This window comes from Ictidomys tridecemlineatus, unplaced genomic scaffold (assembly GCF_052094955.1).
Source record: "Ictidomys tridecemlineatus isolate mIctTri1 unplaced genomic scaffold, mIctTri1.hap1 Scaffold_52, whole genome shotgun sequence".
NCBI lineage: Eukaryota > Metazoa > Chordata > Mammalia > Rodentia > Sciuridae > Ictidomys > Ictidomys tridecemlineatus.
In genome coordinates this window covers 388,312-414,105 of record NW_027523416.1, presented here as the reverse complement: position 1 = coordinate 414,105, position 25,794 = coordinate 388,312, and the positions used below count along the sequence as shown (strand labels likewise).

The 25,794-nt window shown below is 34.2% G+C and overlaps 1 protein-coding gene across 10 annotated transcripts in view; it reads right to left on the bottom strand.

Annotated features, from left to right (window-relative positions):
* Positions 1-849: 849 nt before the first annotated feature.
* The window catches only part of LOC144373874 (transport and Golgi organization protein 1 homolog), a 147,349-nt gene continuing 122,404 nt past the window's right edge, over positions 850-25,794 (bottom strand). For 9 of the 10 annotated variants that reach the window (XM_078036833.1, XM_078036831.1, XM_078036832.1 and 6 more), the window contains 21 exons: positions 19,862-19,990; positions 17,518-17,539; positions 16,501-16,589; positions 16,183-16,260; positions 15,985-16,095; positions 14,837-14,908; positions 14,553-14,657; positions 13,787-13,909; positions 13,583-13,688; positions 12,516-12,571; positions 12,337-12,427; positions 12,027-12,165; positions 7,182-7,283; positions 6,264-6,324; positions 6,113-6,148; positions 5,969-6,036; positions 5,749-5,849; positions 5,430-5,567; positions 4,393-4,469; positions 2,664-2,814; positions 850-1,655 (listed from right to left, as the gene is read on the bottom strand). In XM_078036833.1, the coding sequence (XP_077892959.1) occupies positions 1,378-1,655; positions 2,664-2,814; positions 4,393-4,469; positions 5,430-5,567; positions 5,749-5,849; positions 5,969-6,036; positions 6,113-6,148; positions 6,264-6,324; positions 7,182-7,283; positions 12,027-12,165; positions 12,337-12,427; positions 12,516-12,571; positions 13,583-13,688; positions 13,787-13,909; positions 14,553-14,657; positions 14,837-14,908; positions 15,985-16,095; positions 16,183-16,260; positions 16,501-16,589; positions 17,518-17,539; positions 19,862-19,990 (2,133 nt within the window). In that variant the 3' untranslated portion in view covers positions 850-1,377. The remainder of the gene's footprint in view (positions 1,656-2,663; positions 2,815-4,392; positions 4,470-5,429; positions 5,568-5,748; positions 5,850-5,968; positions 6,037-6,112; positions 6,149-6,263; positions 6,325-7,181; positions 7,284-12,026; positions 12,166-12,336; positions 12,428-12,515; positions 12,572-13,582; positions 13,689-13,786; positions 13,910-14,552; positions 14,658-14,836; positions 14,909-15,984; positions 16,096-16,182; positions 16,261-16,500; positions 16,590-17,517; positions 17,540-19,861; positions 19,991-25,794) is intronic. The other variant, XM_078036838.1, reaches the window with a different exon arrangement.

The window sequence follows — 25,794 nt, the reverse complement described above, 5'->3', positions numbered from 1 at the left end:
TGAAGCTTTTGCCCCTATTTTGAGAATACTTAGGGGACATAAAAAAACAATGATATGTTATGTTCTAGGTTTCAACAATCCTATTACTTTTTAGAATTTAAAATAATGGAAGAATATGGTCTAGCAGTAAACAAAAGTATCAGGATTTTATAATTTTATTTAAATCTTAAACCTCTTAAAATGTACTGTTAAAATTGCCGTAATTAAAATTACAGTTCTGGAGAGCTATTTCTTAGAAACATTGTTTTAAAGACAGTAGTTACAGATCCAGGACTTGCTTTAATTGTTTTTTAAATAAAATATGTTTGAGTATCTATCAAAAAAAAAGAATTTAATTCAGCCCGTAGTTGCTGAGTAAAGACATTATAAGCCTTAGAGTTTCATTCATTCTTAGAGGATTATACTTTTCTAATTTTTTTATCATATTCCTTGAAAATCAGTGGGAAGGTATGGGAAAGAGAAGAGTGTGTTGTGTACATTTTTAAAAAGAAATTTCCTTATTTTTTATAGACACAACATACCACCTTATATTTTACTGTTACAATGCAATAATGGCAAAAGCAGTAGCTCTTGCTATTAATGTAAACTCATTCTCAGAAAAGCATTCTCACATGGACAGTGGTTAGAAAAAAGTACATGAATGTGCTACAAAAATAGAGCCACAAGACTTCTCACAAGTAAAAGAAATCCTCTGTAGAAGTCCACAGTTGACCAAGGTCCAGCCTCCTTAACAGTGAGCAACAGGGAATATGCTGCCAAGTCACTATCTTCAGTTCTGAGAGTGCGTTTACATGCTTCCCCAATGGCACAAAATCTCATGACGATCCAATGAATCAACAGACACTTGGGAAATATTAATAAACAATTTTTATGAACTATTACAACAAAGAACTTCAGCAATAAGGAAAATGATGTTTATGATCTTTGAGTAAACATTTTTAGCCCAACAGTCTCTGCGACCAGATATTGAAAGAGAAAAAAAAATCAAGCTTATAAAACACCATTTCTCTGTTATCAACTGGAATACACTAATAATAGGATAATGGAAATACATGTTCTTAAAGCATTTCCACAGGAAATGTCCATAATTATGACATTCTAAATCATTTAGCAATTGTATATGCTACATTAACTAAAACAAAGGTATTCCTTATTGCACATTTTTAAATTGGAAGGATACTCTAGCTTAAGTGGGGGATATTTAGGGAGAAAATATTTTGGCTCAAAATGTATACTGCGCCAAGGCAGCTTCATTCTGAAAACATAAACCATTTAAAATAAACTTTTATATTTTGAAGCCAATAATCCTTTAACTCTGACTAAGTGTCAGAGGTTAATTTTATGGGCCCTGTTTTTAAGGCCTGTGAACAGCCCTCACTACTCTTGAGAATTAGGTGGAGTTTCATCTTTAAAGCCTGAAGGCATTAAGTCTTTTGCAGCAGGTGGTGGCCCATAGTCTTGGGGACCATGAGTTGGAGGTGGTAATGGGGCACCAGGAATGAAGTACTCTCTTGGGCCAAATGAGCCTAAAGGTCTAAATGGTGCTGGTGCAGGTCCTGGAAAAAAATCACAAGGGTCAAAAGGCAAATCCCATTTTCCAGGTGTAACACCTGGTGCATATTCTCTGAAGCCTATTGGTGGACGCATACCAGGACCTGGAAAATAAAAAGGAAGTTATGTAAATACCAGAAATTTCTGAACTAGGGTGATTTCAAGTATGTTAATATAGTCTTTAATTTCTCCCAAGCCTAGAACATCAGCTGGTGAACATCCTGACTTGCCAGATGAGGCAAACTGAGATGGAACAAGTTTAGGTTATAGCCTTTGACCAACCAGCCATGAAGCAACATATTAAGGATTTAACATGGCTCTACCTAGCTCCAGGCTTGTCTTTTTTCTTTCCCTACTATATAATTGCAGAATTATTTCTATCTCACAAGAGCTCCATTTATATTTGGAAGTATTACCATGACAAGATGATAGATTATGAAATAAGAACTTTACTACATCAAAGAAATTTTGATAAAAGGAAATCTCACTATCTATTACTGTATCCATTAAAAATTCATGAAGTATTTCAGCATGGACTTTACACATGCCATCAGAATCAAAGTGCACGCATGCCCTCCTGAAAAAGGCCTTCCACAGCCACCTAATTAAACCAGGAACATTTATTAGGTCACTGTTAAATCCTCTTTAACACTTCCCTCTGACTTTTTTCAAGGTAAGGAGGGTTTGACTTTTCCTTTTCTATATTCTATAACCTACTGCTTATGCTTCCATTATGGGTGATTACAAACTTTATGTTATAGGATTTTCATATCTGTGACAAAATTTTAAGTTATGGCATGCATCTCATCCACCTTTCCATCTATTGCAGTGCATATCAACAGATTTTCAACAAACATCTGCAGAAGTAATATTTCTGGCTTTTCTATATATAGCCCCTTATCCTTGTCTATGAGAGATAGCTATTGCCTATCTCAGTATAAGATTATGTAGTGTCCCATATGTCCCAGAAAACTGGAGGAAAAGTTAAAATGTACTCAGCTTTATCCTTTCATTGTTAAGACCTGAGATAGCAACCAACTGTTTTAGCAAGCAATAGAAGTGGAAGATGAATGTGATTTATAAGTCAATCACTACTTTTCAGATCATCATACCAAATGGTGGAGGAATTGGCCGAGGCCCAAAAGGCCCACCGAGCTGAAGTGGCGGTCCATACCAAATGGGAGGTGGTGGAGGCTGTCCCATTGGGGGTCCCATAAAGGGTACCCCTGAGAAAGGAGGGGGCCCTTTCATAGCCATATGAACCTGCAATTTAAGATTTGAAAGCAGTTAAAAGTTTTAAAATTCCTATGTATTAAGACAAAGTACCAATACCTATAAAAGCTAAAACCCAAAACCTGTCCAGAGAACACCATCAGTGCAACAAAACTCTACCCACCCCTCCTGTGTATTCCCACTGACAGCTTACAGAAGTTGGAAGGATGCCACAAGAGGGAGCAGTTTGTTACTGATTATATCTGCACAGGAAAGGGAAAGGCAAGAGGACTGGCAGGGGTTATTAACAGAGGTGATTTCTGACCAGTATGTCATGCTGTATTCACTACAATCTATTTCAAAGGGAGTCCCCCCATCCCCATCACTTCCCTTTCATCACAATAGCTCATTACTTCCATATTAAGAATGAACAGAATAAAATGAAAAATCCATTCTCTACTCATGTAATAATAGCTACTATTCTACTATATCTTCAGTAAGTCTTTCATATATTATTCAACCTCTGAGATCTTTAAGTAGACTGTCTTGTTTTAAATAAGAGGGAACAAAAGCAAATGGGATATCATAATTTGTTGAAGGCCACACTGCATATTAAAGAACTCAATCCCAGGTTTGCCTCCAAGCCATGTTTTCCCACCTCTATTCCTCTCTAACAATGGGTCTTTGCTCTCTTTTAAATCTTCTACTACAAAGGGGTTTGGGGTCTTATCTAAGCTGCCCTTAGATTTCTCCAGAGATGTATATTCCTGGAATATATATACACTGGAACTTGAGAAGTATTTTCCGTCACAGTGCTATATACACAAATTAGGAAGACAAGCCTTTAATATTTACTTTCATTTACTGTACACCATTTGAGATATTGATTTATCATTTCCTATGAGTAGTGGGTTTGAAACTAAACAATTAGAAATTTATTTTATTATAGAGCTGCAGAAGACCTACCAGATATAATAGCAACACAGTTACAAGAGAATACACTTATGTGAACAAATGAGACCATTTCTTGGGACTGGCTCAAGAGGTCATTTCAGATGATCATTGTTTCACAGAAAATCTGATACCAATCTAATTCAAATCACTCAAAATAGGGTTTGCACAAATGGAGGAATTCTTAAATAACATTCTTCCAAACAAAAATAAAAATGATGAATTATATAATTTATAATGAATTTACTTTGCCTTAGAACATTCAACACAAAACACCATATAAAGTTAGAGTGATAACTTTTCACATTCTGTAGTTCATTATAGTTGTACACACTTAAGCAACATTCCCAAGTTAAAGAGAAAAGTAAGCTCAATATTGCATGCAGTTTAAAGCAAACAAGATCAGTGTCATGCTCTGAATATCCTTCCCATAAATGCACAGAATAAAACCCAATTCAGTTCTCAACCTCTAAGTACTTACTCCAACTGGATGCTCAGTCAAAGAAGTAAGGGTGGAGACTGAGGGGGTCTCAGGTTCTTGGGGAACAGTTTGCTTTTTAAAAAACAAATGGGATAGTACAAATAGAACACAAAGAAGGATAAAGCAAAGAGCAAGTACTGTAGGAAAGCTACATGTTCCTGCATGACCACATGATTCACAGTAACTACAGAACTTACCTTGCCCTCATTCGTCACCTTAGCTGGAGAAGAACTTCTGGAGCTGCTGTTCATGTGAGCTGGACCACATCCTGAGTCTGTTAGAGATCAAAGAATGGATTCAGACTATTCTAACATGAAAAGAATAAAAATCCTCCATCCACAATTACAGATTCTTTGAAATTACTTGGTCCCTTTACCAGAGGCAACGGGTTTCCCAGATGCCTCAGAAGACCAGTACGAGGTAAAGGTCCATCCATTGACCTTGGGAAAGAAAGATCAGAGCCCTTGTATGTATTTTTCAGAAGAAATAAACCACTGGTGGACAGGTCAGTGTTCAACAATAACTAGAAAGCAACATGAAAAATGGGTTGCCCAGGGGTTGGTGTCATAGCTCAGTTGTAGAGTTTTTGCCTAGCATGTGTGAGGCACTGGGTTTGATTCTCAGCACACATTTAAAAAATAAATAAAGATATCATGTCCATCTACAATTAAAAATATTTTTTTAAATGGGTTGCCCAATACGTAAATCACATTTTATGAAGAGACTTAAGTAAAATAAAGAACTGCCTTGGGTTGATAGAACAGGAGATTAATAAGTACTGGTCCTAAACTTTAAGCTATAGACTTAAAGTATGTGTAGGCTGGCTTTTCTTTAGTCTGTATAACCTGACTTCCAATCTTACCAAGACTACAGTCCTATTTAGAATTTGAAATAAGATTCAGTATTTCATGTTGGAAATATGTATGCTACATAAAGTTTAAGGCTACTTTTATAATATTTGGGAAAGGAACACCATAGAGATTTAATTTAAAGATAAAGGTTTACACTTCGCAGTGTAAAATTTAAAAGAAAAAAACAATACAGGGACCTCCAGGAAAAAAAAAATGTTTTCTATACTAGAACAGATTTTCCAGAAAACATTCACTAAGATAAAGTAAGAAATTATCTTCTATATATTGTACAGGCCCAAATTCAATGTTTTCATTAGAATATTCAAAAGGGGGAAAAAAAAACCTTGAAGCAGTTTACTATAAAGCAACATGTGAATGCTCACCAAATCCGTTTCTAGGCATATCTTTTTGATTAAGAGTAATAGAAGGAGGTCTCCCAGCTGGCTCTGCTGTCAGTGGAGGGGAACATTCTCCACCATTCATGGGGGATGGACCAAAAGAGCCATTATGGATCAGTGGACCTAAAGAAAACAATGCCGTGTTACTACTTTAAGGCAGCCTTCTCCCTGACACCAACCCTCACCTCCTGTTTTAGCAAATCATTCAGATTATTTCATAACCATTACACACAGAAATAAAAAGTAATTTACATACATTCTGCACCAAGAAATAAAATAGCTCCTTTTACAAAGTGCCCCCTACCTCTCTGAGGAGGATTTTGTAAATCTGGTCTTCCCAGCATAGGTTTTACAATCCCGGGTTCATCTTGACGCACTGCGATCTTTTGGGTCATTTCCAATAGTCTTGAATATTGAGAAAGAATGGACTGAATTATGAAACAGCAATCTATTCCTTCATAGATAATATCTAGCATAACCTTAAAACACTATAAAACATATAGGAAGATACCAAAATCACATACTTCTGTCTCAAATTAGCAACTTCCCTTTTCTCTTCAGCTATAGCTCTTTCTGCAGAATGAGCTTTGAGCTATTAAAGAGAAAATATTCAAATTCAGTTGTAGTAGGCTATGCACAAAATAAAGAAAAGGGGGAAAAAATCTTACCCAATTATCATGAGCTTTCTTCTCATGCATAGCAATCTGAAAAAGACAATACATTAAAAAATATGTTTTTAGGGACTCATTATAATAGCCTATAATTGTCTGTATTAGATATCAAGAAATTCTGCAACTACAGGACAGTATTAATTACTACCTGGTTTTTAAACGAGTGCTTGGTTTTCTGTAATGCTTCTTCCATCTCTTCAATTCTCCGCCTAAGAATTACAACAATTGAATAACATTTGAAACATTTCTGACCATTTTCCCTTTATTCCATCAGCTATACTTTTAAAGACTTTATCATACATAAGAAAAACATTTCTATAGTTATATGAATCCAGTGTGATCAAAACTAATACTACAGGCCAGGTGCAATGCCACATGCCAGTAATCCCAATGATTGGGAAGCTGAGGCAGGAGGATCACAAGTTCGAGGTCAGTCTCAGCAATTAAGTGGGAACCTATGCAACTGAGACCCTGTCTCAAAATAAAAAAAAAAAAGGTCTAAGGATGTAACTTAGTAGTAAAGCACCAAAAATAAATAAATAAATAAAATAAAATAAAGACCCAATACTAATAACTTCTTTATCATTTAATTGCTAGAGATTCTGAATGATAAATTATAATTTCCTTAACTGTTCATCAGTGTGTTCTCAAGTAATTCTGCTAGAAATATCTTCCTCCTTAAAACTTTTTTTCTTTTTTTCAAATTATATCCATAAAAGATTTCCAAGGTCTATCAAATGCCACACTTTTGTGGGTCTTGATACATCACATAGCAAACTGATTTCTTAAAGAATTACTACAACATACAAAACCCCCAGAACTGTTTGCATTGACCAAGTTCCCTATGGTCTTGCCCATTGGGTATAAGTAAATTTTTGTTAACATTTTTCATTTGTAAAGTTGAAATTTATTTTTTCTCCTGTGTGAATTGAATGTATTCATATCCTCTCGTTATTTATACTTCCATGCTATTTTCTTCTATCTACATAATATAAAAAAAGATTAAAAAAGAAAGCTAACACTAGTTTATTAGACATTGACACCCTCCTTTAGAAACTGAACTCACTTGTAATTTTTAACTTCCTGTACAGCGGAAACCACCTTTTCATCTGCAGCTGACAGCCGCTGCTCTTTTTCTAGTCTCTCATATTCTTCTTGGCTCACTTTCCTAAAATAAAGCCAGTTATCAAATCAAAAGTTTCTCTCTGTGAATATCACTTCCCACAATTTTATAAAATGCTTAGGCACATAAAATAGGAATTCAAACCTGCAATTTCGTAAATCAAACTCTGGCAAATCACTTACATTTTCTAATTTTTCCTCTTAATTCTCTATTTACCAGTAAATAAAATAAATGTGAAAACAACATGTGCCCCAAGGGCAAGTCTCCTGTGTGTAAGATAATAAAAACTCACTTTACTTCAATGTGGAAGATCAGGACTGATAAACCTAACATAATTAAACATATTAGGATAAAGCAAGGGATAATTCTTTTCTCATTTCTGCCATGGGTAGGACACTAAGTATATCTTTGTCATGGAGGAACTCTTTTCTCAATCCAAGACTGGTACCATAATAAAGATATAGTCACAAAGAAAAAATCTTCTAGAATATGTCTTTTAGCTATGCAATTAGCCACAGAACATTTTTCACACTTTAGATATATATTTCAAAAGAATTGCAATTAAGCAAAAAGACAAATCTGAGTTTTGATAATGTCTGTCAACCAGAAAAAGAAGCCAAACTGACCCACGATCAGAGTATTATCTACTGACAAGTTTTAACTCTGATCATGAAACTCAAGATGTTCATCTACTGAGACAAAGGTAGCCAAATTTAATGATTTTAAAAATACTATTTTCTGCTATCCTTGTACTACTTTAGCCATAGTTCCAATTCAAAAGATAATTAACTTGAAACTTAATTTTCCATAAATCAGAAGAACTATAGTAAAAAAAGATTATTGATACCAAATAGAAAAAGGGGATTATATATTCTTATATAGCTTCTCATTTAATTCTTCAGCAAGTATTTTATGAGTGGCTATAATATACTAGTTACCTTGTAAGATGCTAAAGAATAAAAGAGCTCACTGTTTCAGGTATAAATGACGCCTAAAGGAATATAATAATTTTCCCCACTGGCTTAAGAAGGAATATAGAGAAAACTGAATCTTGAAGGACAGAGAGAATTTTGTTTCCAATTACCAAAGAGTTAGTCTGAGAGCACTAAGAACAATCAAAACATCTTTATAAGAATATAAAATTGTGTTTGAAAGGATACAAGCTAAAAAGGCAGTGAAGATATATGTATGTGGCCAAGATGCATTAGAAAAAGGAATCTCAGAATTACAAGTAAAGCTGGCACTTTAAGGTACTTTTCTCCTAGGTTTACCCACATATTGAAGATAACACAAAGATATAATGAGTCTGAACTAAGCCTTCATCAAATTCCTGGGCTTAGAGGAAAAAAGAAGTGTTTGGGGCTACAAATAAAGGGACCCTTAATAAAAGCCCTAGCCTTTGAGTTTAGATTAGAAAGTACTGCACACTTAAGTGATGAACAGGCAAAAAATCCAAAAGGAACAATACTGAAACATTGAAAAGACAAGTCATTTTTGAATTATCTTAATTGCTGACTAAGTTTGAAGTGACAATCTTACTCAAGTAACCTCAACACTTTTCTATAAGAAGATAACTTCATCTTAGTCCTCAAATTTCATGTATAATTATCACAACAATGTTAGCCAATCAAAACTGACCAGGCACTCCATAAGACAAAATTCTGTGAGAAAAAATCCCACAGAAAAGGAAGCCACCTAATGGGGTTAACCGCACATGTTTTAAAATCACTGTGCTTTATATAGTCAAAAAAGTAAAGTCAAGATTATGAATTTCAGGTCTGGGAATATAATTTAGTTGGTAGAGTGCTGCCTTGCATGCACAAGGCTCTGAGTTCAAACCCCAGCACCACAAAAGAGGAAAAAAAAGATTATGAATTTTGTCAAAGGATTAGAAACTATAAAACCAAGAAATAGTTGGGTGTGGTGACCTACATACAGTCGAAGATACTTGGAGGCAGAGGCAGAATGATGAGATTAAAGATAGCTTGGAAAGCAGTAAGACACTAGTCCCTTATGAGAAAGAGCAAGGAGTCTGGGGAGGTAGCTCAATAGTAGAGCACATGGCTCAAGGTCCTGGGTTTGAGCTGTAGTACTGAAATAGGACTGGGGTTGTGGCTCAGTGGTGAAGCACGTGCCCCACATGTGTGGGGCACTGGGATCAGTCCTCAACACCACATAAAATAAATAAAATATTGTGTCGGGCTGGGGATGTGGCTCAAGCAGTAAGGCGCTCGTCTGGCATGTGTGCAGCCCGGGTTCAATCCTCAGCACCACATACAAACAAAGATGTTGTGTCCGCCAAAAACTAAAAAATAAATATTAAAATTATCTTTCTCTCTCTCTTAAAAAATTCCTATAAAAAATAAAATAAAATATTATGTCCATCTACAACTAAAATAATATTTTAAACCCTGAACTTTTTAAAACCCTAAACTCAATGAATGATTTTAACAACAGATTTGGGAAGTAAAATAAATCCTACCACTTTTAAGACAGGTCAGAAGAAAATATCCAGAAGAAGTAAATCCAGAATGTAGGAGGCAGGGGAAATCAAATTCTAATATGCATTATTATAATCAGAAGAGAGAATGAGGTAAAATCAACATTTAGAAAAAGACTCGAAAATTCAAGAAATGTTTAATGGTCCCAAGCAACATAACTGCAAGAGGAAAAAGTGGGTGGGGTGGGGAAAACTACACCTAGGCACTTCCCAATACAACTGTTAAAAAAAGAGAGAAATGACTACAGGAACTAGGGGAGGGAGATAAGACCAAACAACAATGATAATGGACTCCTTAAAGAAAAAAAATTAAAACAGATGGTAATTAATTGGATATTTTCAAATTGCTAAAACTAAGTAACAGTCAAAATTCAGTAGCCAAAAGAAAGATCCTTTAAAAATGGAAACTGGTTTTAACTCTAATCATGAAGTTCATGTCAACCTAATACAGATTATAAAGGTAGCAATATTTAGTGGATAAAATACTATTCTCTGTTTATCCTTGTACTACTTTGATACACTAATCAAATCTATCATTAAAGGACAATGTTCAAATAGAATGAAAATAATTTCAAATAAGAAACCAACAGTGTAGAATGCAGAACTACAGAAACTTTAAATATGTGTATAAATTGAATGAATGTCTTGTGGAGTTCACAGTATATGAAGTACTAACATATGATGCCACAACAGTTATCTGATTCAGGAGCTACTTAAAGCCCATAAAAACAAGTAATAAACCTATTAATCTATGTCAGGTTTTTATTAAATCCAGAATATATACCAAGGCCTTTAAATTATGAGAAGATGAATAAAATTATAATTATAATTATATAATTATAATTCCATTATAATTTATGATTACATCAAGCTTATACAGGTGATGAGGAAAATAATTAAAAATATTTAAACTATTAAAAAGATACAAGGAAGAAAAAAAGAACAGGTCATCAAATAGAAAGCAAATTCTTCATAAACCACAGGCACATATTGACATGGACAGACTTATATTTTAGAAAGTCCACTCAAGCGGCTATAGAGAAAATTACTAAGAATTTGAAATAAATTATATAAAAATATAAATAATGGAGAATGAAGACAGATGACCTAGGTTAGAAACAGAAAAGATGACACAGGCATGAACTAACATAGTACCTGGGAATGAGAAAAAAAGAGTACAAACCACAGATGATGACTGAATGAATTTTGGAGGAGTTGAGGAAAATAGTGCTACAATTTAACTGCATTACAAAGAAAATTAATTGCCATTTAGGTCATTCATATTACTAGTAGGGACAGAGAAAACAAGTGTTCTTTTGAGAAAAAAGTGATAAAATGAGAAATGTTTCTTTGAAACAGGCCAGGCATTTAGAACTGGCCTGAACAAAAATTTGAGATTCTAAAAAGGTCGCTTGGAGATCACAGAATTTTAGAAAAGTAAATGGAAAGGTTTCAATATTTAATGCATTAATTAGGCAACAGAAGTCAAAATACCTAAAAATAGTTAGGTCTATAAGAAGGTCTGTATTTGCTTTAACAAGATATATATATATATATATATATATATATATATATATATATATATATATATATATATTGTTAATAAATCAGGTGCAAACAAATAAAATCTGACACAAAAAAAACTATTTTTAGAGAATTCAAGTATTTTTGTGGATTAAAAACTTCAAATGAACTTCCAAAAAAAAAACTAGCTCCACACTGAGAAGATTAATATATAAATATATACTACAAACAAGTACTTCTGTAATCGTAACTCCTAAAATCCTTGCCACAGTTCAATTTTTACTGTGAACATCTGAGATACTCAAGTCCAAAACTTGTACCATCAATAAGTAAATATTATTCCTTTTTGAAGTTTTTATTCTACTAAAACATGCCATTCCAAAACACTCAGTATTTTTAAAGGTCCAGAGTTAGAGATACAAGTTCAAAATATTAGAATTACATAACTGATCACAATGAAAGGAAATTAAAATAAATAGTGGGATCATAGAAAGGGTCTAGATCTTTGAGAGGTATTTCCACATCAGTGACTGTTAATACCAGTTTACCACTTCTTGCCTTCATATGAATTTGACAATTGATTATGATGTCCTCACAGCCTTAGTTTATGGTTCCAACTACCTCAGGACTCTTAAGACTGATGATGGAAAGAAAAATGCAACTTATAGGAAACAAAACACAAAGGAAAAAAGACAAATATCTACTAGATAAAATTATCTGTTAGTTCACACAATGATAACAATAACAAACAATGGAAATCTTACTCTTTTAGTGCCATCTCATTTTGCTGGTAGAGTTCATTTAAAATCTCCACTTTCTGCCTAAGAGTTTTGCATTCCTCTTCCAGTCCAACTTTAGAAGACCATAGTGAATTGCAGTCACTTTCTAATTTCTTTATTTGGTCTGTAAAGGATAAAACAGCTTATCTCTATATGTGTACAAGGACTTAAGAACTTGTTTGAGGTAGTAGTGCCAAGAAAAGTAAGAAGCATGAAAGCAAGAAGCCATTCTTTATCTTTCCAATAAATTTTTAAGGCTTTCCAACATGGCAATTTCTTCTCAAGAAGAACCCACCTTCTAGATTACATTTTGTGGACATCGAGGCTCTTAGCTTAAGTTGTAAAAGTTTTAGATCCTCTTCAACTACTGATATTGTAGTTTTTGTCTAAAAATTGCAGAAAAGAGAGGTATTCTTAAAAGTGAGGCACAGGAAGAATTCACAGGTACTATGGGACTCTTACAAAGAACTATACCCGAGAGACATCCATCATCTGCTTAATTTGATCTTTGATCTTCTCATTCCGATCACCTAAAAAACAAAAGACTTTAGCTTTTTCTTTCCTTACTTTTAACTCTATATTCTCCTAACTTCCCTAAACTAAAGAATGATTGTGTTCAAACACTGGAAGAAAAAAATCAATTAAATAATTAAACTGATTAGACTAATGACTTTTAAGAGAATTGCAAGCTTAGATTTAAAAAAAAAAAAAAAGAGAGGTGAATTTCAGACTGGGGTTGTGGCTCAGTGGTAGAGTGCTCACCTAGCATGTGTGAGGCACTGAGTTTGATCCTCAGCATAAAAATAAATAAAAGTACTGTGTCTGTCTTAAAAAAAAAAAAAGGTGAATTTCTAGTTTGCACAACTAAAATGTTATCTATGCTATTCTTGTAAGATAAAAGCTTTTCTTCTCTCTCAGATCTATCTTCACCTGGGCAATAAGTGTCTTGTTTAGAAAGATTCAATCCTCTATTTTCTCCCTGAATCTACTACCAGGTGTGGTTTTAAATACTTGCTATGTAAGCAATATCCAACTTGGGAGAAAACATCTGGAAATATTTTCCTCATCAGTAAACACTGTTACACTCCCTCTCTAGCTTTCTGATAGTCTCTAGCCTCTGTTCTCACAGCCTTAGTTTATGGTTCCAACTGCCTCCGGACTGACTGTGGACCTTAAAATCACAGAGCCATAGAGATGATGAGTATCAAAATCAAGTATCATCTGCATAAGTTAAGAAATAAATTTATCTTACTGTAGAATGTTCAATACTTAGAGGTATAGGATATGACTATTGTAGCTGCAGTGTACTTACTAGTTTTCAATAGGATAGAAAAAGTCAGTGTTCTTCACATGCCTATTGCTACATTATACCCCAACAACCCACCTCTGCCAATGCAACAGACATATCTATAGATCCAGTGATATGTGTCTACAACCCTGAAGCTTAAGAAAAAATTAAGCCAGCTGAAAAGTGGCATCTGTATACTTAATTAAAGACAGGAAAGCAAAAAAGGATTCAACCTCCCTGAGACTGATCTTACCTGCTAACTCTCCATTGGTTAATTCATCTGACTCATCTCGACTTTGATCCTCAGATTCAGATTCACATTGAAACCGATTCAACTGTGTAATGTGATTAGTCAAAGCCTAGAAAAGAAGCAAAAGGTTGGAAGACTCTCGATTTTAATTCAGAAGATTTCAGGAGAATTCATGAGATGAAACATGTATTTGGAGTATAAACTTACATTAATAGTATCATCTTTTTGACTAAGAGCTACTTGTAAATCTTTCTGGGTCTTCTCAAATGATTTCATTTGTTCACTGAGCTCAGCGTGTGATGTACTCCAGTCTTTTACTTCCTGCTGCAACTGAAAAGTCAAAACACATGAATTCCTATGGGTTAGGGAGGGGTTTCTGCACTGGATATATCAGGACTACAAGACTTAGACAAAGAAATAGAGAGCCATACTCCTTGGTGGCCTGCCTCAATCGAGGGGGTTGAGACCTTGGTTAAGGAAGAGGGCAGAGTGGCCTCAAGTCTCACAGCTGCAGTAAGAACATCAGAGCTATCAGGAAGTTGACCCTGTTTATTGCATTCCCCAGAAAATTGCTGCCAATTCAAATAATTTATCTCCAGCAGGAATGGCTGGGCACATATGACTGTCTCCTAAATTTAGATTCCTTATCATGTAATCTTCCCTTGGCCAGTGAATCAGTAACTATTCAAAAGAGGATCATAAAATACTTAATTTTCTGGTTTAAAAAGTTTCTTTGAGGCTATGCAAGTTAATAACTGATTGACATTTGATAAGAAAAGCAATAATCCAAAAATCCAAAACAGATGGAGACCATATATATGCACTCAATTTGGGGAGCATTGTTTAAACTTTGCATATCTAGAAAAGGTCCTACATGAAAATTCCTTACCTCAGAAACAGATCCAAGAAAGATACAAGATAATGATATTCACTTCTCTAGTTTACATTATGTATGACATCAAATTTTCTTTACCTGCTCTTTCTCCTTCTTAAGCATGGTATTTTCTTTCTGAAGCTGACAGCATTTCAACTTCACCTTCTCTTCACGAATCTTAGCTTCAGTAAGGAGAATTTGAAGCTAATGAAAAACACTACAGTTAGTGAATTAATTCCAAAGAAGAAACAAAGTTATACTTTCCCAAACAAGACATCATATAGTTCTCATTTTTTGCACATTTTAGCACACCTCAAATTTTTGGTCCGCAACAAAACTAAGATGTAGTACTAATATCCGTTAGCAATAGTTGGCAGCTTTACCTCTGAAAGTTCAGAAGTATTTACTGAAATGACATCTTTAAGCTTCTCTATAGATTTCTTATTTTCCATTATCTGCCAGGTGAAAACAGAACACAAAATATGCATTAGGATTTCAGTAGAAATACTGATATATATATATGTGTATGTGTGTGTGTGTGTGTGTGTGTGTGTGTGTGTGTATGTACACATACATATATATACTAAAAAAGATAAACACAACAAAATTTTTGTCAAGCCATCCCATTACATTTCAGGTAAATGCAGGGGATCCAGCTTTGGACTAAGCAAAAAATCAAGAACTGAAAGAGATGAGGGAAAATGAAGTCATCAATATTTCATGGCATCCACAACCTTACTGTTTATGAAATAACCAGAAAAAAGTTCAAAGTATAGAAAATCATAATGCAATAAGTAAATAAAATGTTTTAAAGCATAGAAAATTAACTAATTAATTACTGTTTCAAGTAAACCAGTTCAAATTAGTAATTTTTTTTCTAGTGATAGAGAAAAAATTTCCCAAGATCATTTTTAAAATTTTCTTATCTGAAGTAAAAAATGATAAAATTTAAGGAAGAATAGACTAATCTCACATACAGAAGAATTCCAAAAAAATTATAAAGATACTTGCTCCTTAAGGAAGTGGACATAAATCTGCAATCTTTGTTTGCAATGCCTGGGATTGAATCCTGGGCCTCATGCATGCTAGGCAAGTGCTCTACCATGAGCTGCATCCTGAGCTTGTAACTCTTCATACTTTAACTGTGGGCTGTGCATGGTAACTTCCAAAGAATACAATATGAAAAGGATTGGAAAGAATTTTTACAGTGGAGAAATCTGATAAATACTACCTCAGCTAGGTGATCAAGCTTACTTGGGGGTAGGATATTTCAGAACACACTCTCTACCATCTTTTGCAACTTTTATGTAATTACAGAAACTTATAGAAATTGAAAATGAAATATGTAAGTAAAAAATTTTTAAGTTGTTGTATCAGTACTTAAAAGTTCCACAAAATGGGCAGAAGTGGGTTCAACTTCCTTGACTCCTAATCTTACTTTAGTTAACAGCTGGACTAAGTTCAACTTAACCAATTTTACAAAATATTTCAAAAGCCAAATTGCAGTAATACTTAGCAGCAAAACTCTTACCAAGTCCTGATTCTTAGCTTTCTGTTCTCTCTCAGATTCTAACATAACATGAAGACTTTTAGCTCCCTCATCCAGAAGTTCTTTAGCTTTTTCAAGAAGCTTCATTTTATCCTGGAAAAAAAAGGTGTCAAGATTACTCACTCATTACATTTACTTTTGAGTTTAGAATGTAATTCCCCCCAAAGAAGGGATTTTTACCTTATAATTAGTTGCTTCATCAGAAAGAATCATATTTTGTTTCATGGTCTCTTGGACCTGTTTCTTTGATTCCTTCATCTATGTAAATAAAGCATTCAGAATTAAGATACACAAATTATAGTGCTACCATACAAGTTACTTCCAAACAAGTGACCCTTTCCAGAAGAAAGCAGTACTTAATACATATGACTGTTTAGAATTTGAATGATTTGTAGGAAATAATGAAACAAAAATTTTAAAATATGATTTTTAAATTAAAACAGGTAGGAATGATTCAAGCTAGAACCAAGGGAGAAAGAAACAAAAAAATAATTATACCTTCTGTTCATAATTTGACAATTTCTGCATTAGTTCTTCATTTTCTTTCATGAAATTGTTCACCTTTTTGGAAATTTGCTGTTCATTGACTAAAAGGGGGAAATACACAAGATTATTACAATCACTAAATGAAATTCAATTACTCAATCTACTAAAAGCAAAGACATGTTATATGGTACTATGAGGAAATACTTCTTAGCATAACTATTATACTTTTAAAAAGCAATCTATGCTTATTAGCAATAAGAGTATAAAAATTATTAGAATTTAAGAAAAATATAAGAACAATGATATTTTGCTGGGTGCAGTGGTGCACACCTGTAATCCCAGTGGCTCAGGAGGCTGAGCTAGAAGGATTCCAAGTTCAAAGCCAGCCTCAGCAAGAGCCAGACACTAAGCAACTAAGTGAGACTTGGTCTCTAAATATAGGGGGTTGGCGATGTGGCTCAGTAGAGTGCCCCAGAGTTCAATCCCAGGAACCCCTCCCATCCAAAATGATATTTCAATTTAAGCTTATTTCACAGATGGGAAATACAGTAAAGTGTTGTAGCTTGATATTCCCCCCTTCTCAAAACACTTTCTTTTCCGAAAATGGAATCATTTAATTCTTTGCAAAAAAAAAAAAAACAGAAATGAAAACATACTGATTCACATTACAATTCTTCAAATTATCTACTCAATTACTTAATGCATGATTAAATCATTAAAATAGAAATACTCTTCAAATGTAATACATCTGCATTACATCAATATTCAAAGTTAATCTGCCCCAAATTAAAACTTATCATCATCTCCCTATCCACAATTTGTTCCTCCTCTTTATCTCCTATCTCAGAGTTGGAACCATCATCATCTACTCTATTATCCATGCTAGCAACCTAGGAATAGTAAAATTTTCAGGAGGTAAAAAAGATAATAGACATTAAAAGTTACTGTATCTACTTCTAACATACATAAAACACACATCAAACACCAATACAAAGGGTTATTACAAGTTTAATAAACCTAAAAATTTACCTTGATATACTCTATCTTTTACCTAGAAGAGAGAAAAAAGATTAAATTTGATGTCAAACATCTGCTCAATAGAAATAGCATTCCTAAAACAACAGTCAGAATCATAACCAAGTGAGAATTTAATAACATTCTGGTTCAGGATAATAATTTATAGGATTAAAAATAAGTAAAGGTTAACAAGCCATTTAAATTTAATTGGTAGTGATATTTCATAAATAGACTCTGACATAAAAACACTAAGATATGTACCTTATTTCACAGCAAAGATGTGTGTATGTGTGTGTGTGTGTGTGTGTGTGTGTGTGTGTGTGTACTCAAAATCATTTACTTGACAATTCTAAATAACCAGGATAAAGTCTAGAAACAATGACTATTCAAAAGAAATCTGAGGAAACAATATTAAATGCATAATCTTTGTACTAAGATATGCCACTTTCACTCACCAGAAAACATCTTAGAACTCCAATTTAAATTTGGCTATTGGCTGAATTTAGAAACTAAGAGGCTACATCATCTTATTTCTGCAAACCACTAAATATATAGCAAGAAATCTGAAAGGAAAGACTGCTTGAAGAAAATGCACAAGCAATAAGAGAAATGACAATTAACATATTCTGGAAAGGACAAAAACAATCGTATCCAAAAAACAGCAATAAACTACCTGATAATAAAACCTAAGCAGAAATTTTTTTAAAACATCACTAAATTTCTTTGTAACTTAGCATATTACTTGTCCTTTCAAATGTTATAAATGGTGATGGGATATTCAGATGTGTCCACGGATCATCCAGGGGATCTTCGTAACAGGAAATTGCATTCAGAAAACTCCAACACAGAAAAAAATGAACATTTCTTTAATGTCATAGCCTTGCTAACCTTTTACTCAAAATGACAACAGAGGAAAATGGGAAGTAGCATAAAAGCAGTCATCTAAGGTAGGGAGACTAAAGTTTTAAAGTCAAATGCTGAAACTGAGGAGCAACAAGCTAGGAACCACATCCCACATAACCTAGTGAAAAGAGAAACAGGTACCAGGGTTCTTGAAATGAAAGAAACAAGAGAGAGAAATATAAAATGTTTTCATGTTTTTCCCTTCTCTTTATCCTTCTATTTCCTTTTTACTTTTAGCTGAGAAAAAGTTCATTGAGATTAGAAAATTCCTCACAGGAATCCAGGCAAACAATTCTTCTATTTAAGAAGGGAATACTTTTTAAGAGATTTTACACTCAATTGTACAAGGAGAGGAAACTTATCTTAACAATGATATGTCTGAAATAATTAAGAAATCAGAAAAAGAACACTCAGATTTGAAAAGATTTGTATCCAATGCTTTTGGCCTCTTTAACTGTTAGGCTTTTCATATGCAAAGTCCATTTACCTAAAATAATTTTCTTCCAATTATGTTAAATAACTATGAAACAGAATGACCTACAGTACAAACATAAGTATGTATAAGCGCATATATATACCTACAGTACAAACATAAGTATGTATAAGCGCATATATATATACACATATATATATACACATATATACACACACACACACACACACACACACTTATACATATATGTACACACATACACAGAGATAGACTAATTCTGCTCAGGAAAAAAAAAACCTTAATGAACAAAACATTTAATGGATTTTTGGACAACACATAATCTATACTTCCAAATAAAAAGGTATTTTCTGTACATATGATCAAATCATAAAATCTGGGAAAAATTTATATAAAAGACTGGAAAAATTATATCATCTCCTTTTTCTCACTTTACTGTATTTCTTTGCAGCATTTCCCCCTGTTTGTATGTTTATATTAACATACAGTTCATCGACATTTAAATCTTAGTTTCTGCTTTTTTTTCCCACTTCACATTAAATTGTGAGCATTTTCTGTACCTCAAAGCTTTGAAATAAATAAATCTGCCTACTATTCCACTAATCGAACATACAATAACCCCTAAATGAATTATGTTGTGCTAAGTCTTCAATCTAATACACTGTTCCATTGAAAAACATTACCAAAATCTTCAAAGCATAGTTATTTCTTTAAGATAGATTACTAGACATATATGCTACATAAAAGGATATTTATCTAACCTATCCCATCTTTTATCCCACTTTTAAGACTTCTGATACATATGAAACTACTGGTCAGGATGGCTGTAAGAATTACCAGTTCTACCAACTGCACCCACACTAAATTATTTTATAATGTTAGTTTGACTTAAACCACTATTTTGTGTTTTAGCAATTGAAAAAGAAAAAAAGGGGGGGCAGTGACTATATAAAATAATCCTTGTGCTTATGTGCTAAGGTATAAGTAAGTTAATTTACTCACAAGAGCAGTTCTCCAAGAGAAAATGACAAAGGATACAATCCCAAAGAAAACAGCGAATACTACAGGCTTCCATGGTAGTCCATAAAAATCAGGCCCAGGTTGAGTATCATCAGGCAATGTAGTAAACAGCTTAAACAGACAAATTAGAAGAAATGGGAAACCTTAAATTTATAACAAAACAGTCACAAAGAATCATGGCAATTCTAAACCAACTTCCTCATCAGAAATCCACCTCCTCAATATTTTCCAATAGCTTCTTCAAGAGAGAGGATACTGGCAGTCTCATATTTTTTGTTCGCTTCCAGTGTTTTCAAGTATAATGAATCTAAATACTTTTTAAAAATATTTATTTATGTATCTTTAGTTTTAGGGTGGACACATTGTTTTGTTTTTATATGGTGCTGAGGATCGAACCCAGTGCCTCATGTATGCTAGGCAAGCGCTCTACTGAACCACAACCCCAGCCCGAATCTAAATACTTTAAATTGAGCATACATTTCCAGTTTGTAACAGGCCCTATATCATCACATAGTCTAACACCTGGCTAGAATCCCTCTGGATCATTCTTTTCTCTTAGATAACCTGGTTTTTATAATTTAAAATATTCATTTAAGACAAAACTTAAATACATGAAAGAACTAATTAATTTTATGGCAACAAATAAAAACAATGACGATATATGTATAAGATTTTAAATCTTACTTCCATTCCACTCTTATATACAGATACGTGACATATAATTTCAGACAACTCTTGAAAACTGGCTTGGATAAACTTCTCTGAATTTAACATCCTTCTATAAAATTCAGAGCCTAATTTTAAATGGTTGCTCAAAGGCAGTGCAGTAAACACCTGCCAACTCTTCCCTGTTTTCACCGCCCTCTACACGTAATACGAGATAACTGTCACTTGGGCCCAATTCCCCAGCAGTCTCCTTAGGGAAAAGACCTGTAGTAACATTAGCTGTTTGGATTGTTGGCTGCATTTCAGAACATACCATGAGGTTGTCACCTCTATTCCGTCAAAAAAAAAGTGCAAGTGGGGAGAGCTCAAGTACACTCTCACCAGCCTCGCTTAACCATACAGTCACGTCCTGCCTGCCTTGGGCCTGACACACTCCATTTCTCCGTCGCCACGACAGTCAGTGCACCCACTCCGCCAGAACTCAGCCACCCGACAGGGGTCCCAGGAGCTCTGGGTCCCCCAGGGAAACAGTGACAGAAGGCACAGTGGCAGGTACTGAGTCCATGGTGTAGGGACGGCTGAGTGGAAGCGACGCTTCCCTGCAGAACAGCACAGGACCCTCTCTTTCACCGTTTCCTACTTCAGTAGGACCCAGTGCAGGGGGTGGGTACTGGGAGTGAACTTTGCCTTCCTCCACCACAGGCGCTTTCCGCCCAAGGCACGTAAAACCAGTCATCAGAGGAAGCCCCTGGGTGGACTGCAGTGAGCAGACAGAGGATGCTGAGGGGCGTGGCGGGGAGCGGGAAGAACCAACTGCGGAGCCCAGCGGGGGACAGCGCCAGTAGAGCCAAGTGGAAGAGTCCAAATGAAAGGACTCCAGAAGGAAAGAGGCTCACCTGTCCCCGGAACTTGGAGAGGACCGGCGATTTAGAAGGCCCTGGAGGAAGCCAGGGAAACTAGCAGAAGGGGATTATAGGCAGAGACTAGGAAAAAGGAGAAAGTCAGGCCTCCCAGCCCCTCCCAGAGCAAAACCCTTTTGTCAATGTATTGAGACACCAGGTACCTACCTGCCCCCAAAAGTGCAGACAGAAGAGGAGAAGCTTCTCCTGCTCCCTTCTAAAGGACTACTGCTCAGACTGGGCTTTCCTTCCCTGCTCACTCTAGTCCTGTTACTTTCTCCAATTGTGGATGACACTCTTTTTAAAAAAGCCTAACCCTAAGGAATCATGTCATTATCACCCCACGCTGGTGGCTTCATTTCTGGATGCCACATTTTAGGGTTGCATGACTTGTGGAAAAGAACAGAATCATGAATAGCCCAAAAAGCACGTGCTAAAAATTGAAGAAACTGGGGACATTTAACTTGGGGAGGAAATGAACATCTGTGGATCTTTAAAAATCTGTCGTCAAGTTGAATATAGTCAATTCAAAAGAACAAGAATAAGCAGGAAAGCACTGAAAAAGAAGAGCAATGAAGGGTACAGGGAGGGCAGACTATATAATTAATTCATGTACCCTCGTCCAAGCCCAGGAATACATAGAGATTGTGGGACAGAATAGAGAATCCAGAAACAGAACCAACTGGACATTTGGGGTACAATAAAAGTTAGTTTGGGGAAAATAGACTTTCTAATAAGTAGCGTTACCACATGGAAAATTATAAAATTGGATTTTTCTCTACTTATTCAAAAGATAAACTACAAATGGATAAGAAACATGAATGTAAAAATAGAAAATAAACAAGTACTAGAAAATATTAAGTGAAATTTTCTATGTATTATGAGTGGGTAAAACCTGCCTCATTGAAAAAAATCTTTCCTGGCTGTATCTAAACCTGCTACACACACACACACACACACACACACACACACACACACACACACGCAGTTTGACAATGACAAACTGAGAAAAAATATTTGCAACATATTATTGTCCAAAGAATCATGTTCCTGAAATATAAAGAACATTATAAATAAAATGGCCAGCAAACCTATACAAAAAATGGGCTGAAGAAATAAACAGATCTCAGGAAAAGAAATGCAAATAGCTATAACATATGGAAACATGCTCTGCTTAGCTCATAATGAACAAAATACAAATTAAACCACACCAAGACACCATTTCTCACTTGCATTGGCAAGATCCAAACGTTTGACAACATAATCAGTAGGTGAGAGAATGTGGGGGAATACAAATTCTCAGACACTGCTAATAAGTATACAAAATGATACAACCCTTATGAATGAGATTTGGCAACATCTCCCAAAACTGCTTATATATTTACCTATTAACTCAACAATCCCACTTTTTTTTTAAACTTTTTCAGTGCTGGGGAAGGGTATCTTGGGCAAGTGCTCTACTGCTGAGCTATAGTCCACCAGCCCTAATTTCTAAAGATACTGGGAATACAACAACAAATGTTTAAAACTTGTATTTACAAAACTATGTTATTCAAGCATTAATTATAACAATACAAGATGGTCACAAAAGGCTGAAACAACCGTCATCAATGAAAGTTGTTGAATAAACCAAAGAAGAAAGAAAATAATTTTAAATACTGCTAAGAGCTGGTTTCCGGAATACATTTTTTAAAAATGAAGTAGAGAAAAATATTTATAGAATACTATTTGTATCTTAGAAAGTGAAAAAAGATGAATATATTATTTCTTATAGCTTTGAGGTAAAACTGACATGCAATAAATTACATGTATTTAAAGTGTGCAATTTGATGAATTTTAACATGAAATTATGAAATCACCATTATAATCAAGATAATATACACATCCTTTACTTCCAAAAATATTCTCATTCTCTAGGTAATTTTGCCCTTTGTCACCCTTCTTTCTTGCCCCCCACTTTCCCATTCCTCCAGCAAAATGTCTTATCTTAATAGATTGCTTTGTATTCCTCAAGTTTTATGTGTATGGGATAATATATTGTATTTTCTATGGCTTCTCTTATTCAGCATAATTTGAGATTCATCTACATCAGTTTATCTATCATCTATTTTTATTGCTGAGTAGCATTTCATTACATGTACATACCACAATTTGTCTATCATCTATTGATAGACATTTGGATTTTTTTCCAGTTTGGGGCTTTTACAAATAAAATAGCCAAGAACACTGATATAAAATTCCTCCTATTGCTTTATAACTTATCTTTTCTTTGGAAAAGAATGGTTGGATATGACTGGTGTATGTTTACCTTTTTAAGAAGGTGATTCTACCACTTTATATCCCCACCAGATGTGTACCCATCCAGTTCCTCCATCTCTTCTCCAACCACTCAGCACAATTGTCTTTAATATTAGATATTTAATAAGTGTGTAGTGGTAACTCTTATGCTTCAAAATTGCATTTCCCTGATAATTATGTCAAGCATTTTTAATGTATTTACTATCTGTTTATCTTCTTTGATGAAGTGTTATTTTACAGGACTATATTTTTTTCTAATGCGTTCTAAGAGTTCTTCATATATTCTTGATGCAAGTCTTGATAAATGCTTTAGAGTAATTTCCTCCCAGCTTGTGTTTTGTCTATTTCATTGACTTCAAAGAGTATTTTGAATTACAGAGGTTTTAGTTTGATGAATCCCACATTGTCAAATCCTTTTTAATGCTTTTGTTGTCAAATTTAAGAAATCTTTGCCAAACCTAAGTTCAACAAAAATTTTTCTCTTATTTTTTTTCCTAGAGGTTTTGTAGTTTTGAGTTTAATATTTAAGTCTGTGAGTTAATTCAGGTGTCTAATGCAAGGCATGGATCAATATTTTGCATATAAATATGCAGTAATTTCAGTACCATTTGCTGAAAAAACTTTCCATTCTCTACTTGTCTTTCCATCTTTGTCAATGACTGTTGCCATATATATTGTGTATCTATCTCTGAATTCTTGGCTCTGTTTCAATATGTTTTGTCTGCAATCCTGATTACTGTAGCTTTAGAATATTTTTTTTCCTCTTCGTATGGTACTAGGGATTGAACACAGGACCTTGCATATGCTAGGCAAGTCCTCTACCACTGAGCTACATCCCCAGCCCTAGATTAAGTCTTGAAGCCACGTTGCAATCAGCTTGTCATTTTCTACAAAACTCTGCAGGGATTTTGATTGGAATAATGTTGACTCTGGTGATTAAACTGGGATGAATGGACACCTTAGTCTTCTGACTCATAAATTAGGTATATCTCTCCATTTAGGTTCTCTTTAAATTCTATCAGCAATATTTTATAGTTTTTAATATATACATTTTAGTTTTTGCCACGTTTATGTTTAAATACTTCATATTTTTATTCTATTGTACATGGAAATCTTTAAAATTTCAATTTCTAATTATTCATTGTTAGTATATAGAAAATATAATTGCTTTTAGATGTAAATTTTATCTGTCAACCTTACAATAGCTTTTTTCTAGATCATACCAGATTGTATCTATATATATTCATGTTATCTGAAAAGAAAGAGAATTTTATTTCTTCCTTTCCAATCTGAGTGCATTTTATTTCTTTTTCTTGCCTTAGTATACTAGCTATTTCCTTACTGCACCCCAGTACAATGCTGAATAGATGTAATGAGAGTAGACATCTCTGTTTGGTTTCTGATCTTGGGGAAAAGTATTCAATTATCAACCATTAAGTATGAGGTTAGCTGCATTTTTTCAGAGGATGTTTTAAGCTCCCTTCTATTCCTAGTTTGTTGTTTGTTTTTCTACATCAATAATCAATGCTGAGGGGCTGGGGTTGATACTCAGTGGTAGAGCACTTGCCTAGCATGTGTGAGGCAATGGGTTCAAATCTCAGCACCGCATATAAATAAGTGAATAAAATAAAAGTTAATCAACATCTAAAAATTTTTTTAAAATAATAATCAGGGCTGATTTTTTTTACATGTTGATGCGATTTATTGTCACCTACTTGTACATGCACACAAAATAACAATATAATTTGGCCAATATTACTCCCCAACATTTCCCCCCTCTGCTATATTTTTTAAATGCTTGTTTTGTATCTCTCGAGCTAAACACAAAGATTGTGCTTTTAGGTACATCAATGTGGTAAATTTCATTGATTTTCAAATGTTAAATAAATTTTGGATTCTTGACATAAATCCCCATCATCCGTCTAGTTTTTGTCTATGATGTATTTTCCTTTTACATATTGTTGTATTTGACTTAAATTTTTGTTTAGAATTTCTGTACAGAGTCATTGGAGATCCCATGAGAGGTATGTGGTTTTCTTTTCTTATTATATC